General features: G+C 44.0%; 1 protein-coding gene across 3 annotated transcripts in view; it reads right to left on the bottom strand.

Moving 5' to 3' along the window:
• The window catches only part of PACRG (PARK2 coregulated), a 649143-nt gene that overhangs the window by 493445 nt on the left and 141105 nt on the right, over positions 1-14593 (bottom strand). For 2 of the 3 annotated variants that reach the window (XM_019526942.1, XM_019526941.1), the window contains one exon: positions 1229-1363. The exons of the other annotated variant lie outside the window; for it this stretch is intronic. In XM_019526942.1, the coding sequence (XP_019382487.1) occupies positions 1229-1363 (135 nt within the window). The remainder of the gene's footprint in view (positions 1-1228; positions 1364-14593) is intronic. 3 annotated transcript variants of the gene reach the window in all.

The raw sequence follows: 14593 nt of genomic DNA on the forward strand, positions 1-14593 counted from the left end.
ATAGCTTCTCCTTGTTGCAAGACCTAGCTGTTTCCCTATGTTCAGGAATTTGTTATGTGCAATAATGTTGCAGCCTATCTGCTGTGTTTCCCAGACTGCAAGTATTCTTTTTATAATATAATAAACAAACAAACCCTATATCTGAACCAGTCATGAATTAATTGCACAGATTTATTTACCAACCTATAGACTTAATCCTGCTCTCAATGGTTTTACTGATAGCAGAATCTGGCTCCACATTGTGAAATCCCTCTTCCATCAGCTAAATTAACAGAGCTGTAATTTTTATATTAGGAACATGCTTGATATGAACGAATCAAATCATTCTACAAATTTGAAGTATATTCTTCATGAATATTATGTTCATTTTTATGCAGCTATTCCTCCCTTTCTAAAAAATCATCTTCTAACTCTATATGTAATACAAAAAGTAAAATAATTCTTGATAACCAAAATAATTAAATAGTAGGAGAAGGTTAAAGATCAGCATTCATTTTTCAAATTAAATTTAAAAGCCTGCTCTAGTTACTTAAAAGATTGGCAAGTTGTACAAATAACATCACTGAGCCTTTTAGAGAGAAACACAGCTGCATTAGAATGGAGTCATTAGGCAATACATTTATTTTGAAGCCAATTAACCTTTTGTCAGAGAAATGTCGGAGCTGTAATGGTTTCAGCAGTGGAGGTCAGCCTCTAACAGGGGCACGTATGACAGCGATTACGCTGCCTGACATATGCTGCAGACTGAGAGTACAGCCGTGGAATGAGAATCTGCCTTCGTTTGTATTCTGCTCTGCATTTCCAGGGAGCAGGCAATCTTGACCTATCCATTTAGGTAATTAAAGCTTCTATTTGGAAGTGTCCTGCAGGAAGGTGAAATTTGGGGGAGATAAATGGCTGCTGCTCACTGTATCCAGCCACTTCCATCATTTGATGGACTGCCTGAAATAGGCTGGGTTGCCAGGTCCTCATAAAAATAGAGATGAATTGGGCAGGAGACAATTCTCTAAGGCAAAGCAACTCTGTCATCTTCTTTTTTGCAGCATATAATTTAATTGTTAGTCAAGGTAGATGGCTGACTCAGGGGGCCTTTCTCTAACAGCAACCCCACCAACTTCCATTTGCTAAGAAATTACTCCAGTTTATTTACTTATAAGACAACTTTGTTTGGCAATGAGATGTCACTTCAATAACCGCAGCTGGCTGTCACAGTTGTGCCCTGACTTACCTTCCAGGCGATTTTGTTTCCTCTCGTATCATGCTCAAGGGCGATTGGGAAGTCTCCTCGCTCATAAAACTTACGAAATGCTGTGGGCTTTGTAGTTCTTTCTTTAAATGCTCCAGCAACTGGGGGACCTCTCACCTAAAAAAACCCACAGTGTAATATTTTGTTTTAAAATACAAAGTTATAATCATGTAAAAACATCTGTGACATACAAGAGGCAGATAGGAGAGTAGAATGGCATTGATCTTCCGCATTGGCACTGCTCTCACCCTTTACAAGTTAAACTTAACTTCTTTTAAGTTTCCCAGTAGAATTTTGAATTGACATTTTAGGAAAGCAATATTACTTTTAAAAGAAAACAAGGATACTGATTTTGACTACTTGTTCTTTAGATTTAACAAAATTATTTTCTTGTTAAACTGTCTGCCTTAGTTACCCCATGATTTTTCAAGTAAAATTAGTACTGCATACTTACAAGTGTCATAGTACCTTACAAGTCTTTTTGAGAACTAATTTCTTATGGTTTGTATACCAAAGAAGATATAAGACACTGTCTTACATAAATAGTTTTGATACAATATGTTTAAAACACTTGGTATAATCCTAATATACAGTATCATAAAAGTATTAATTAAAATTAATTAATTAATTAAAATATAAATACTTAAATTATGCTTTTAGTAGTTTATAGAAGTATGAGGTTTTCATGTTGTGCTTGGGAACCTGAAGTTAAATATAGAGTACTAAGCAACATCTAGCCTTTGAAAATATACATTGGAATGCCCTTTACATTTGTTTTCCTTATATATTAAACATTCCATTGTTACACTTAGGTCCCAGATACATTATATTTACACCACAGTTGTGTTAATTGCAGCATAAATGGTAAGGATGCTACACATGCATCCAATTTAAGGTGCCACAAAATGTCAAACCAGACATTAAAATATTCTACATACCATATTTACTTGAACATAAGAAGACCCTGAATAAGGTGACCCCAAAATTATTAGAATCTGTACATGGAAAACATTGATTTGTTGTAATTTTCCAGGTATAGAATCTAAGTATTAGAGGATTGTCTTGAACCCCTCCCACTGCTACAGCAGGGAAAGCAGTGGCTGGAGGTCAGGAGTTAGGTGGCCCCTTGCCTTCTGTCCCACCTTTGCAGCCTTCCTGCACCCACCTTCCACTTGCACCCCACCAGCTCCCCACAGCCTCTGTCCTGCACCCATCTCTGCCTCTTTCCTCCAAACTCCCCCCAGTTTCTGCCTGTTTCCTTCCTCTCCCCAACCTCCCCCCTTACTGTCAGATGCTGCTCAGGCTACTCCATCCCACAGCACAACATGTGGAAACTCAGCCTTTGCCTGGCCATGCCGCAGTGCTGGAGCTGCTGATTAGCTGGACAGACAATGCAGCAGTACTGGCACTGCTGACTGGTTGGGAGGGGAAGGAGTTTCCATGTGCTCAGACCCCAACCTGAGCTGGAGCTGACTTGTGCCTGACAGTAAGGGAGAGGGAAGGGGCTGGGTGTGGGGAGGTGCAGAAGCTGCAGAGGGAAAATGGCGGGGGTGGGCAGGAGACTGCTGTCAACCTGACTGACTCTGGCCCTGACCCAGACTCAGGGCCAGAGTCAGAGCTGCAGCAGCTGCCTGCTCCCACCTCTGCTTCATATGCAAATATAAGACGAGGTGCTTTTCTCCCCATGCTGACTGAGGAAAAAAAAATCATCTTATATTTGAGTAAATAAGGTATAATGCCATATTTTTTTATGGCTGGTTTGTATGGTACCTCAAACTGAACACATAGTAAGTCCCAGGGAGGCAACAAGCACCCACTTGTCGGCTCTGGCCCTAGCCCTAGCCCCTGACTGGACTGGGGCAGGTTCAAGACCTCAGTGTGGTCCCTAATCAGAGCTGACAATCAGATGATTCTTGACCCCAGGACTGGACCTGCAGGCACCCAGCTTTCAAACTGCACATCCAGGGACAGCCCAGGATTGTGACCTTGGGTTCTCCCTGCATTGATAAGTAGAAAGGGTGCTATTATGATCTGATCCAAACATTACACTTCCTGCCATGCATGTGTAGCATGATAGGAGTCATGACTGTTGGGTCTGGGGATTAGATCCCATAGTGCCTTTAAATGAACTTGTGCCATGGGCCTTTTTGGTTAACAAAGTTGTTCTAAAAGTTTCCTATTAACTTAAAAAACAAAAACTCCTTTTTCACCTTAACAAAAGATGTTACAACAAGATTTACTTATAGTTTGGCCCATGACATCAAGATGGATGTCTATATGGTTGTCCTCATAATACTGTCATAGGGCTGGTAGAGCAGTCAGTCATCCACGTATTCCCACAAGGCACCATTTCAGCCCTAGTCCTGGACCCTTTTGAACTCTGGCTGTTCCATTCCTGACTGCAGAAATCTACTGCCCTGGGTGTCAGGCCCCAGGTGGCCACCCCTACCTACTTATTGCCCCATATGCTGACTTGCCAACCATTCTGTACCGGCCACATATCCAAATTCGTATTCGAGCCTACATTCTCTGAACAACATTAACTACTGTACTGGGAAATGCCAGAACCCATCAGACCTGTCCAGGACCTGCATTCCCCCATACACCCATGCGGGAATTTCCAGAACCCTTACAACTCATCTAGGACCTCTGTAGCTTTACTCACCCATCTACCCTTCCTGAACTATGGTTTCTAAGTCTAAGTCCAGCCCCATGAACAACCGTGGTACCAACTGGACCAAAGAGGAGGTAGATGATCTCATCCCCATCTGGAATAAGATTGAGAATCAGGGGGCACTCCAGTCATGCCATTAAAACAAGACAGCGTATCAGAGGATAACCAAGGAAATGACAGCCTGGGGTCATGACCATGAATGACTCTAGTACTGTTCATAGTGTAAGGTATGGAGACAGCAGTTCACCAAAACATGGGACAGCAACTACATAGCCGGTGCATGCTGGGTCATGTGCACCCACTACAAAGCACTCTTCCACATCTTTGTGGTCACTGACATGGTCAGGTCTGAAAATATATTTGATGTGGCCAGCTCAGGTAGCCGTCCAGGAGTGTGACGAGAATTCCAATGCAACTGTGATCATCTCTCATAGTGAGAGGCAAACAAAGCCCATCCTGTCATGGCTAGCTAGTTGCCTGAGCTGTGTGGACTATAAAGTGGGCCCAGGCTCAGATGAAGGCCTAGAACTTCCTCTCACACCCCTGCCCCATATCTCCAGCCATCTCCCAACACGGACCTGGTGATCCAGAAGACCCAGCCCACAGCAAGATAGATTCTGTGGATGGTAAGTGGCATGCCAGAATTGCAGATGGGTTTGGAGGTGTTCAGTTTTGAGAATTACAATTTCGGCCTGTGCTAGAACCATTTGGGGAAATGACTCGCCATGTCCCACTCCCCCAATCCCACATATGAATTTGAGGTATTCAAAAGCCCTACTGTAGGCAAAGGTGATTGGTGGAATTGACATTATTTTGGAGTGGAACATCTTTACCAGTCTCTGTGCAGTTTTTAACCATCATTACGTTGTGGTCCCACTTCAGTTAGACAGTGATTGATGCTTTCCCCTGGTAAGCAACACAATAAGGATAAAAACATTTGGTGTAGTGATTGAGTGAGCACATGAGCAAAGGAATGAGAAATAAGGCAGCTTTTAAATCACTGGGTGCAGACTGCTTGGATAATCAGAGCAGACCACTGGGACTGTTTAAGTTCTCCTAGAAGCAGCTACAGCATTGGATGTACAGTTCCAGAATCCGCTAAATGCTGATACCAGCCCCAAAAGTCAAGCCGTGCACCCTCTTGCCCCCTACATTTTTGTGCAGCCCAGGGTTGTTTGAGAGTGGAGAAAGGACAGGTCACAGGATGGACTGGGGTTCTAAGTCCATGTGAGGTGAGAGGGGTGCAGGTGGCTGCAGTCCACATCCATGAAAGAATATTGTAGAACATAAAAGACGGCTGGTGACAGGTCAATCTCTGTTAACAGCAGTGGTCTGCTGATCTGCTCAAGGCAGGAGTGGGTAGGGGAGGATGATGCTTACTCCCGTTGCATTTTCAAGACATGTTCAGCAGCCATTTGTTTGTAGCTTTAGTGATTTATTGGGTGGCAGTTATGAAAGGGACAGATCGATGGCCTCCTCTATCCCAGTCTCGATATGCAAGGTGGTCAAAATGTTCCCTGATGTTCCAGGGATGAGCCAGCTGCACCAATGACCTATTGTAGCATGCCTGTCCAGGTGGATTAGGGTGACATAGGCCAGGGATCCTGGTGTCTTGCCGTGATACACAAGGGGCATTAGGGGGTCCCAACACAACAGACCACACTCTGCAGCCCACCCTTGCTACCCTCAACTAGACCGCTATGGGTCACAGCCCCCACAGCCATTGGCTGTACCCCATGGCTCTGCTCCATGTATGATTGTCCCATCACTACTCAAGCATGCCCTCAGTTCCCTGGGTCCCTAGGGAGCACAGGGGAGACTGAACATGTTGTGAGTCTGCAGGGCAAATGAGCCTGCCTGCTTGCTTGATAGTCTTGCAAGTTCAAACTTTGTTGGGGAGTTCTTCAAACTGTCAGAGCAACAGCAAAGAAAACAAAGAGCTCTTGTTCATTCTCTTCTACTTTCATGCCAGACACATCCAAAAGGTGGCAATGGCACCCAAGGGTTACTGTTGCCTCCTGAGTCTGGGGGGGTACAATTTATGGGTGGGCCCGGGGGTGGGCCTGGGGGAGGGCCAAAAGCCCCATATCCACTCCTATATTTCTGTGCTGCAGCTTAGTACCCCTTCCAACATGCTACTGGCCCATGCAGCAAAAAAAACTGCCCTGTCCTGAGTGATGCCAAGTCGGGGACCAATCTCAGGGGGAGCATGTGCCCCACCCATTCTTCCCTACCAGTCACCTGTGACAGCACCTCTGGACCAGATAACAAAGCAAGGATGCAGTCAGAGACTGGTTTCCATGCCCAGACAAAGGAAGACTTATGGTCACACAAAGATTAACATGTTGGCTACCATGGAAGTATGCAGACACTCTTGGGTTGCAGAGCCAGGCAGTGAAAGGAAGAACAGAGAGTGTACTGACACTAATATTGGCCAGGGTCAGGCACAGGATCAAGGAGTTGCAGTGCACCACTACTTGGCTTGCCAGGTGGCAAGAAGAGGCTGAGAAGCAATACTTGGCCATTTCTGAGTGAGCGCAGGAGCTGCTCAGGGAGACAGTGAGGGCTGAGTAGGAGTTTATGAATCACTTCATGTCTGCCTTGAACCTGCAGACAGAGAGTATCTTTGGTGCACTCTGTATCACCCAGCAATTCAACCACAAGTGGAACCATCTACTGGCTCTTGGGGGTACACAGTGTCAGTGGCCTATAGTGTTCTACAGGGATCCCCCCTGCAGCAGGAACTAGAGTAAGCACACCCCAGCCATCAGAAAGCAAGACCCTGAAGCCTGAAATATCCTCTGGGAGATAGCTGCCAGGGGACATGCTGTGTGCATATGGTGTGGCCACAAAGTGCCTGTGGCATGCTCATATTCATAGGGTAGTAATGGGTTTCATGAAAACATTAATTTTTTTTTACTGCTTCTTTTTTTTTTAATTGCATCAGTTTACCATGTTACATCTGTTTCCTTGTTGGCCCTTTTCCACATTTCTGTTGTTTTGTTTAATAAAAATTCTGCCTTTTGTCAGAATTATGGCTGTACTATTTAAAAAAACTGGGCAGGGAAAAAGCTGGATAAGGAGGAGCTGTTCACAGATGGTATTCCTTCTTTCCTGCATATCTCTCTCCCTCCTCCCTCTCACAGGGAACCAACACTGGCTTTTGGCAGGGGCATCTTGACCAGTCACTATGCCTTCTATATCTGTCATTCTGTTGTGTTTCCTACTTCAGTTAGGCAATGATTGATGCCATTTAAGTTAATTGCTCACTTACTGCCTCAGCCATCTTTCTAGCCAAAAACACAATAGTGGCACTAAAAAGTGATAGGGACCAGCATATCTGGTCCCATGCCCAGAGCTTGAAATAAACCAGCTTCCTCAAACCACAGTCCTATAGACAGGGATTGACACCTGGATGAACATCTACCACCTGCCACTAAAATGCCCACCTTGCATCCTCTCCCCTGCCGGTGCTTCCTGTCTACACTGGAGACAACCACACAAAGGCATGAGTTTGGTTGATAGTGTTTAATTGGCTACAATGCATCAGTCTATGATTCATCACCCCCCAGCCAGGAGTCTGCAAAAGTGGTCTGCCAAATCCCTGATCTTCCTTTGTCAATTTGCAAGCATGGCTCCTGCAGGAGCTGGTAGCCTCTCCACCTCCTACGGCAGGGGTAGAGGCTTGGGCAAGCGGCTCTGCCCTTGGCCTCACAGTTGTTATGCAGTACACATGCTAAGATCACGAAACAAGGTACATTGTGTACACTAGCATCTCAGGCTCCCTCCAGTGAGTTTTGAAATGGCAAAAGTACATGCCACAGCCATTGTGCAGTTGCTGAGTTTGTAGTTGAATAGTTTTTTCTGGATATCCAAAGGTCCAGTGAACAACTTAATCAGTAATGAGTGCAGTGGGTAGCACAATTAGTAGTGGCACTACAGTTTTCCCCTCAACCTAGATGTCATATAGACCAGGAGCAAACTCTCTATGTTCCATCAACTGAGGGAGCTCCTAAATATCCTGGTGTTGTACACTCTGCCCAACCAGCCAGATTTTACATACATGAAACAGCCATGGTGGTCCATGACTGCGTGAAGGATGATTGAGAAGTAGCTCTTCCGACTGATGAATTCCCAGCCACGGTGCGCAGCAGGAAGGATGGTAAGGTATATGCCACCGATAGTTCCAACTCAATTGGGGAAGCCCAGGCTGGTGAACCTGTCCCCAACCTCCTGTGGGTTGGCAAGGCATAGATTCATAGATGGTAGGGGCTGGAAGGGAAGTCACAAGATCATCAGATCCAGCCCCCCTGCGCTTGGGCAGGAAAGACTGCTGGGGTCAAATGACCTCAGCAAGGTGAGTATGCAGACATTTTTTGAAGATTTCCAGATTAGGTGCCTGTACCACCTCTGGGGGAGGTCTGTTCCAGATCTTGGACACTCAAACCATAAAGTTTTCCCTATATCAAATCTGAAGTGATCCTCTAGCAATTTGTGAAGGTTATTCCTTGTCTTCCCCTGGGGTGCTGTGGTGAACAGATGCTCCCCCACACTTCATCAAATTTTGATCTGCCCACCTTCTGAGACTATCTAGGTCAGCCTATATCCCCAGCCTATCGTCCAGCATGACCGCACTGCTCCACATTTTGGTGTTGTCCGCAAACTTTGCCAGTACGCATTTAACACCCAACCCAAATCATTAATGAACCTGTTAAAAAGCACTGGTATAAGTACTGAACCCTGAGGATTGCCACTGGTCACCACGCACCATGTCAATTCAGCTCCATTTATTAATACTCTCTGGGTCCTGCCTCAGAGCCAGTTTGTTAGCCACCTAACCATTAAGTTGTCAAGGCCATAGTTCCCCAATTTTTCCATGCGGACATCATGGGAGACCAAGTCAAAGGCCTTTTTGAAATTCAAGTATATGACATCAACTTCATCTCCCTTGTCCAGGTGGTGTACTACCTGATCATAGACAGAAGTAAGGTTAGTCAGGCATGACCTGCCTGCAACAAAATCATGTTGGCTATCTTTTAGAATCCTGTCTTCAGTTAAACTATCAATAATGGATTCTTTGATAATTTTTTCCAGGATTTTTCCAGGGATTGAGGTAAAACTGATTGGCCTGTAACTCCTTGGGTCTTCCTTCCTTCCTTTCTTGAAGACAGGCAACACATTAGCCCTCTTCCAGTCTTCTGGATCCTCTCCTGAGTGCCATGAATTCTCAAATAGCTTTGCCATTGGCTGTGCGATGATGTTAACCAATTCTTTTAGCACTCTTGGGTGTATCTCAACCAGTCCTGCTGACCTGTAGATATCCAGCCTCCAGAAGTTCTCTAATGAGATCTTCACCAACTATGGGTGGGTGATCACCCCCACCTTGACCATCTTGTATCCTGTCATGCAGTGTAACACACTTAGGTGGAATACTGATGCAAAGTATTCATTTAGGAGTTCCATTTTCTCCTGGGTATGAGTTATCAGGTGTCCCATTACATTCAGAAAGGCTACATTTCCCTTATTTTTTCTTGACTTCCTACATAGCTAAAGGACTTTTTATTATTCTTGATTTCCATTGCCAGTTTGAATTCAGTTTCTGCCTTTGCTTTTCTAATTTGCTCCCTACAGGTGTGGGCTATTGTTGTGTATTCCTCCTTGGTGGTAATTCCTGACTTCCATCCCTTATAAGCTTCTCTTTTCAATTTCAGAAGTCCTTGACTTCCCTATTGAGCCAAGGGGTCTCCCAACCCTTTTGCTACCTTTCTTATGAACAGAAAAGGACTTTATGCTCTTTTTTGCATATGATGCATGGGGTCATTACCCATTGGATCACCAGGCTGTCCCACACTGTCTCTCTAGCCATCATCTTGCCCATGCCAAAATGGTTTGCCACAGATTGGAGGCCATCTCCAATCACAAGCTTCCACATAGCAATGGCAACATGCTTCTCCATTAATAAGTGCACCTTGTCACCATTGTCTGACAATGTATGGGTAGGGCAAGTTTGGTGCAGATTTCCATGAAGGTGCCCCTGTGCATGCAGAAGTTTGCACTCCACTGCTTGTCATCCTAGGTGGCTAGGATGATTCATTCCTACCATTTGCTGCTCATCTCCCTAGCCCTGAAATGGCGATCCATGGTTTACAACCCCTCCCATGTTTGCCCAGCCATAAAGCGATGACCTGCAACCAAAAGATCTTCACGCATATGGCCGCTGTCATGAACTAGGGTGCGGGCATAACAACAGACTCTTCATTCTTTGACAGTGAACACCTGCCCTAGGTTCTCCCTTGCAAGTATTGCTCCATCATTCTTGGCAACCATAAAAGAAGTCATGGCATAAAGCATGGCCAGCCAACAGATTTTTCCACACAATCTCCATTATGTGGTGCTGTACCAGCAAGGTGTGCAAGGTTGTGACCATGTATACAGCCATACAGGCCAATGGTGGTGGAAGCTCTGGGTAACAGTCAAGGGTGGCAGGCAGCACAAATGCCATGGAAATTCAGACAGGCAATGAGAGTCCTAAACTGCCTCCTGAACAAATTTATCCACCTGCCTATAATTTTAACAACAAATGGGCACTTTATTCAGTGTTGAGTCAGGGGAATCTATGGACATTTTATCAATGTGAGGCACACTGATATGTGAGCTCACTCAGGCCATATGCTGGAGAAAGAGCAGCAGTGAATGCTGGCATGTATGCTCTCTCAGGCTATCTGCTGGTGGAAGAGTGGCAGTGCCTTCTACCTCTTTTTAAGGCCTTGTTACATGTTGCATTTTTAGCTGCTGTTACAACTATCTTGAGTTTGAAGCAATCACATCACAACTTAAGGCTATAAAAACCTTCTCAGACTGTTCCTCACCTGCACACTTGTAAATTGCCACTAGAGGGCTGGTGAGCAGTGGCCTGAATGGGAGCTACAGCTATGAGCCAGAACAGGCTTCTATCCCTGCTCCAGGTGGGGGTGTATGAGAGATGGGTTGTGGGGGGGCCAAGAACATGAGGATGGGAGGTGAAAAGTTAATGGGATGGGGGTAAGTAATGAAATGGGAGGTGGAAAGGAAATGGGGGTGGGAGAAAGTGTGGTGAAGTGAAGGAAAAAAATAAGAAGTAAAAAAAAATTAAACCAAATATAGAGGAAGTAAATTAAAGAAGGTCTCAAGTCTTAATAATTTGGGATTGGGGTTTGGGGGTGCTGGTTGTGCTTCCTGGGGTAGCTAGGATGTGGGAATGTAAAGGAAGGCACTCCTGGGGGAGCTACTGCCCTGGGAAGGAAGCCCCAGACCATGGGGACCCAATCCAGCTCTCTACCTTTTTTCCCCAGCACACCCCTTAACCCAGGACCTGTCCATGCCGTCCAACCTTGTTAGCTGGCATGCGTTCTGCAGGCTGTTTGTACAAAGTTGCACTCCTGTAGGGTAGGAAGGTCACAGCCCTTGGGGTGGGATCAGGAGTTCTGGGGGTTGCCAGAACCACTACCTAGGCAGTAGAGTTCAGGGGGTGGAAAGCTTTTCCACATAGAACAGGAGGATGAGGGAGGGAATACTGCATCCTGGGATGCTGGAGTACTGCGACTTGGGCAGCTCGTCTAACCACAGATTAATGGAACACAAGCTAAGAAGCACAGATCAGAGATAAACCTGCCCTGGAGTGGTGTAACTTTAAGCCGCCTACAGTGTGCATTGAGGTGTTAGTGTGTGGACAATTCATGGGTTAAGTGCTTCAGGATCTGCCTAAAATTAACATGCAACAAAACCCTTATACACTTGCTATAAAGAGTGATGTATGGACATCCCTTTCCTGTGACTTCTCCATTGTGGGATAAGTCACATGACAACCAAGCCCATCACAAATGCAGTGTCTTTTTATAGCCTTAGAAAGATTAAGATCAGAGTTTCAGTTAATTAAAGGCTAATATTCATGATAGTAAAATATACAAAGCAATAAACAGCTTTTCAAGTTAGTTAAATGCCAAAGAGAAGTTGAAGTCATTTAATGTAATTCTATGCCACTGAACAGTTATTTCTACTTTGTGACAAGATAAAAGATACGTAGATAGATATATAAAAATATTTAAAAATAGATAAAAGATATAAGATATTAACCAAAAAGGGAGAAAGACTCACAATTTTTCTTGCCTCAAGCACATTTAAAACTGATTCATACTGTTGCTTTCTTGCACTTTTCATTAATGGCACATTAGGAACCTGGATCAGAAAGGCGATTATTTCAGAGTAAGTTTAAAAAGTGATCCATTATTTGAAGACTGAAGTATATAACCAAGTTTTCCAATGAAGGTGCCAAAATGCACATGCACCTACTGGACATAAAAAGCAAATTTATAGTGTTCACAGAGACTTAGTAAATATATATATATATGAATAGTTAATTGGACACAGCTATTCAGTCTGTATGTGTAAATACATATGTTTTCAGTCATACAAAGGAAGTATTTAAGTATGTGTGAAAAAAAATGAACAACATAATCAGGCACAAAAGATAACATTCTATTTATTCCTGGTCATCTAAGTGGCCATTTTTGTTTGTATTTTTGGTATTATGTGCTCAATTTCTTGACATATAGCCCTGTGTTCATGACAACTATGTGTGATTACACAGTTGTACAGGCTGAGCACATACAGTAGGGGCCATATATGTGCTCCTTGGGTGTGCCTACACGAGATGTTTATTGTGGAGCTGACTAATTAGCTTGACAGTAAACATCTCAGTGTCTACACATGTGCCCCTATTAGCACATAGGAAACAAATAAACTCCACAGGAGGGTAGCAGTTGTAAATACAAATACTATCCTGCTGCAGAGTTTTTCACTCCACAGCAGTCCATGTGTAGACGCTGCTCCAGCTGGCTGGGGTACGAGGATGCTTCAGTGAGGGGGCTGCCTGCTGGCTAGCCCTACACTGAAGCACCCTCATGCCCCAGGTAGCTCCTCTGCAGCACACTGAACCCAGTTGGAGCAGCCCTGGACTGGCAGGCTGACCCCCTGCCAGCTGAGGCTACTATGACCAGTCCCCATGTGCCGCATATCAATAAACTCGGAAGCTTCTTGCTCTGGAGTTAATTGCTACTGGGCCAATGTTCAAATGGCATGCCTGGGACCAAAAACTCTGGAGCAATAAGATCCAGAGTGTATTCATGTGCACTTATGGCACATGTAGACACACCTTTTGTGGATGTGCAGTGACCTTAGGTGCCTGAAAATTGAGCTGGGCAAAACCTATGCATATTGGACTTATACAGAAGAAAAGAAAAAATCGCATCTTTCTTCTCCAGAGCTCAGAAGCTAGGCATTCACCTGACAAACTGTAAGACAGGTTCTCAGTCACTCTCACCCAGAGGGTGTTTGAACTTGGGTGCCCTTGATTTCCTGGCACAGTACTTTAACCACCACATGATAGATCAGCCATTACTTATCCCTTTCTCTGGTGTTCCTTTGGAAACTGAGGTACTAATATAGCCATCAGAAAAAACAGATAGAGGGTAGTACAGGAAAAACTTCTGCCACACTGGGAGCAAGGGCCCCTCCCTTTCTGGGGCAGCAGTCAAAGCCAGAGTCACCGTTACACAGACTGTGGTTTCCTCCCTCCCTCCTGGCCCCACGTATCTCCCACATACCTCATTCTTGTAGCTGCCCACTGGAAGAAAACATCTAGAGGCTAATTGGTTCTTATTCGACTAGTTATGGAATATAGGTTGGTTTAAGTAGCTCTTTTGTGCAAAAATCTTTCAGAACATTTATAAAATAACTAGTAGTTTCAAAGTTTTGGGGATCTTAATTCATATTACTACAACAAATTGTCTTGCTTGCAATATTTTTTTGCACTTTCTTTGCAATCTTACTTGCAAATTAGCAGGTAACAGACAAGTAAAAGATTGAGAGAAGAACTTTAACATCTCTTTATTGATTTTACTTTTTTTCAGGTACTCCATACATTTTATCTATTTCAAAAATCTTAATTTGCTTAATCTTCCTCCTTCTGAAAGCTTCTTGATAAGCTCATTTTGTATACAGTCAGAAGCATTCATTATTTTATTAAGCAAGTCTATCCAGTTTGACTTTTGGTGGTCATGGAAGGTTTTGATATACTTAATTCAGTTTCCTTTTTTCACTTGCCCATTTTCTAGTGAGTGATACAGAGTTGTGTGAAATATTTTAAATTTGCAGGAGAGCTGGAACTTTCCGAATAAATTATATTAAAATTATACATCTTGATCATGATTAAGTCTTTGAGGGAAAACAAATTTCAAAACAAGATCACTAAGGGTTAAATCCTGTTTTATATTTACCTGCTTATGTGGACTTTTGAAGCTGCATAATGGCAACTCTGGGTATTTATACAAAGTTCAGATTCCACATACTTATGCTTGTTCTGCACTTCACTGTAAACATACCCAGTAAACTGCACTCAGACTGAATAAGTCCCTGGGGGGCAATAGAATTGTCTAGGCACATGGTAGTAAAAGAAAAACCTAATTAGCAAGAAGGTACTCAGACATTAATGAGGGGGACTTATCTGCCCAGAGAAGGCAACAGAATCACTCCTATATTTTAGTCAGATAATTAAGAGTTAGGCTTAATCTTCACTTGTGGTCATCCTTTAGATGAAAGAGGATTTGTGTCCAAAGTATCTACTGATGGGATAAGCT

The sequence above is a fragment of the Gavialis gangeticus genome, unplaced genomic scaffold (assembly GCF_001723915.1).
Source record: "Gavialis gangeticus isolate Ggan-Ray unplaced genomic scaffold, GavGan_comp1, whole genome shotgun sequence".
Lineage (NCBI taxonomy): Eukaryota > Metazoa > Chordata > Crocodylia > Gavialidae > Gavialis > Gavialis gangeticus.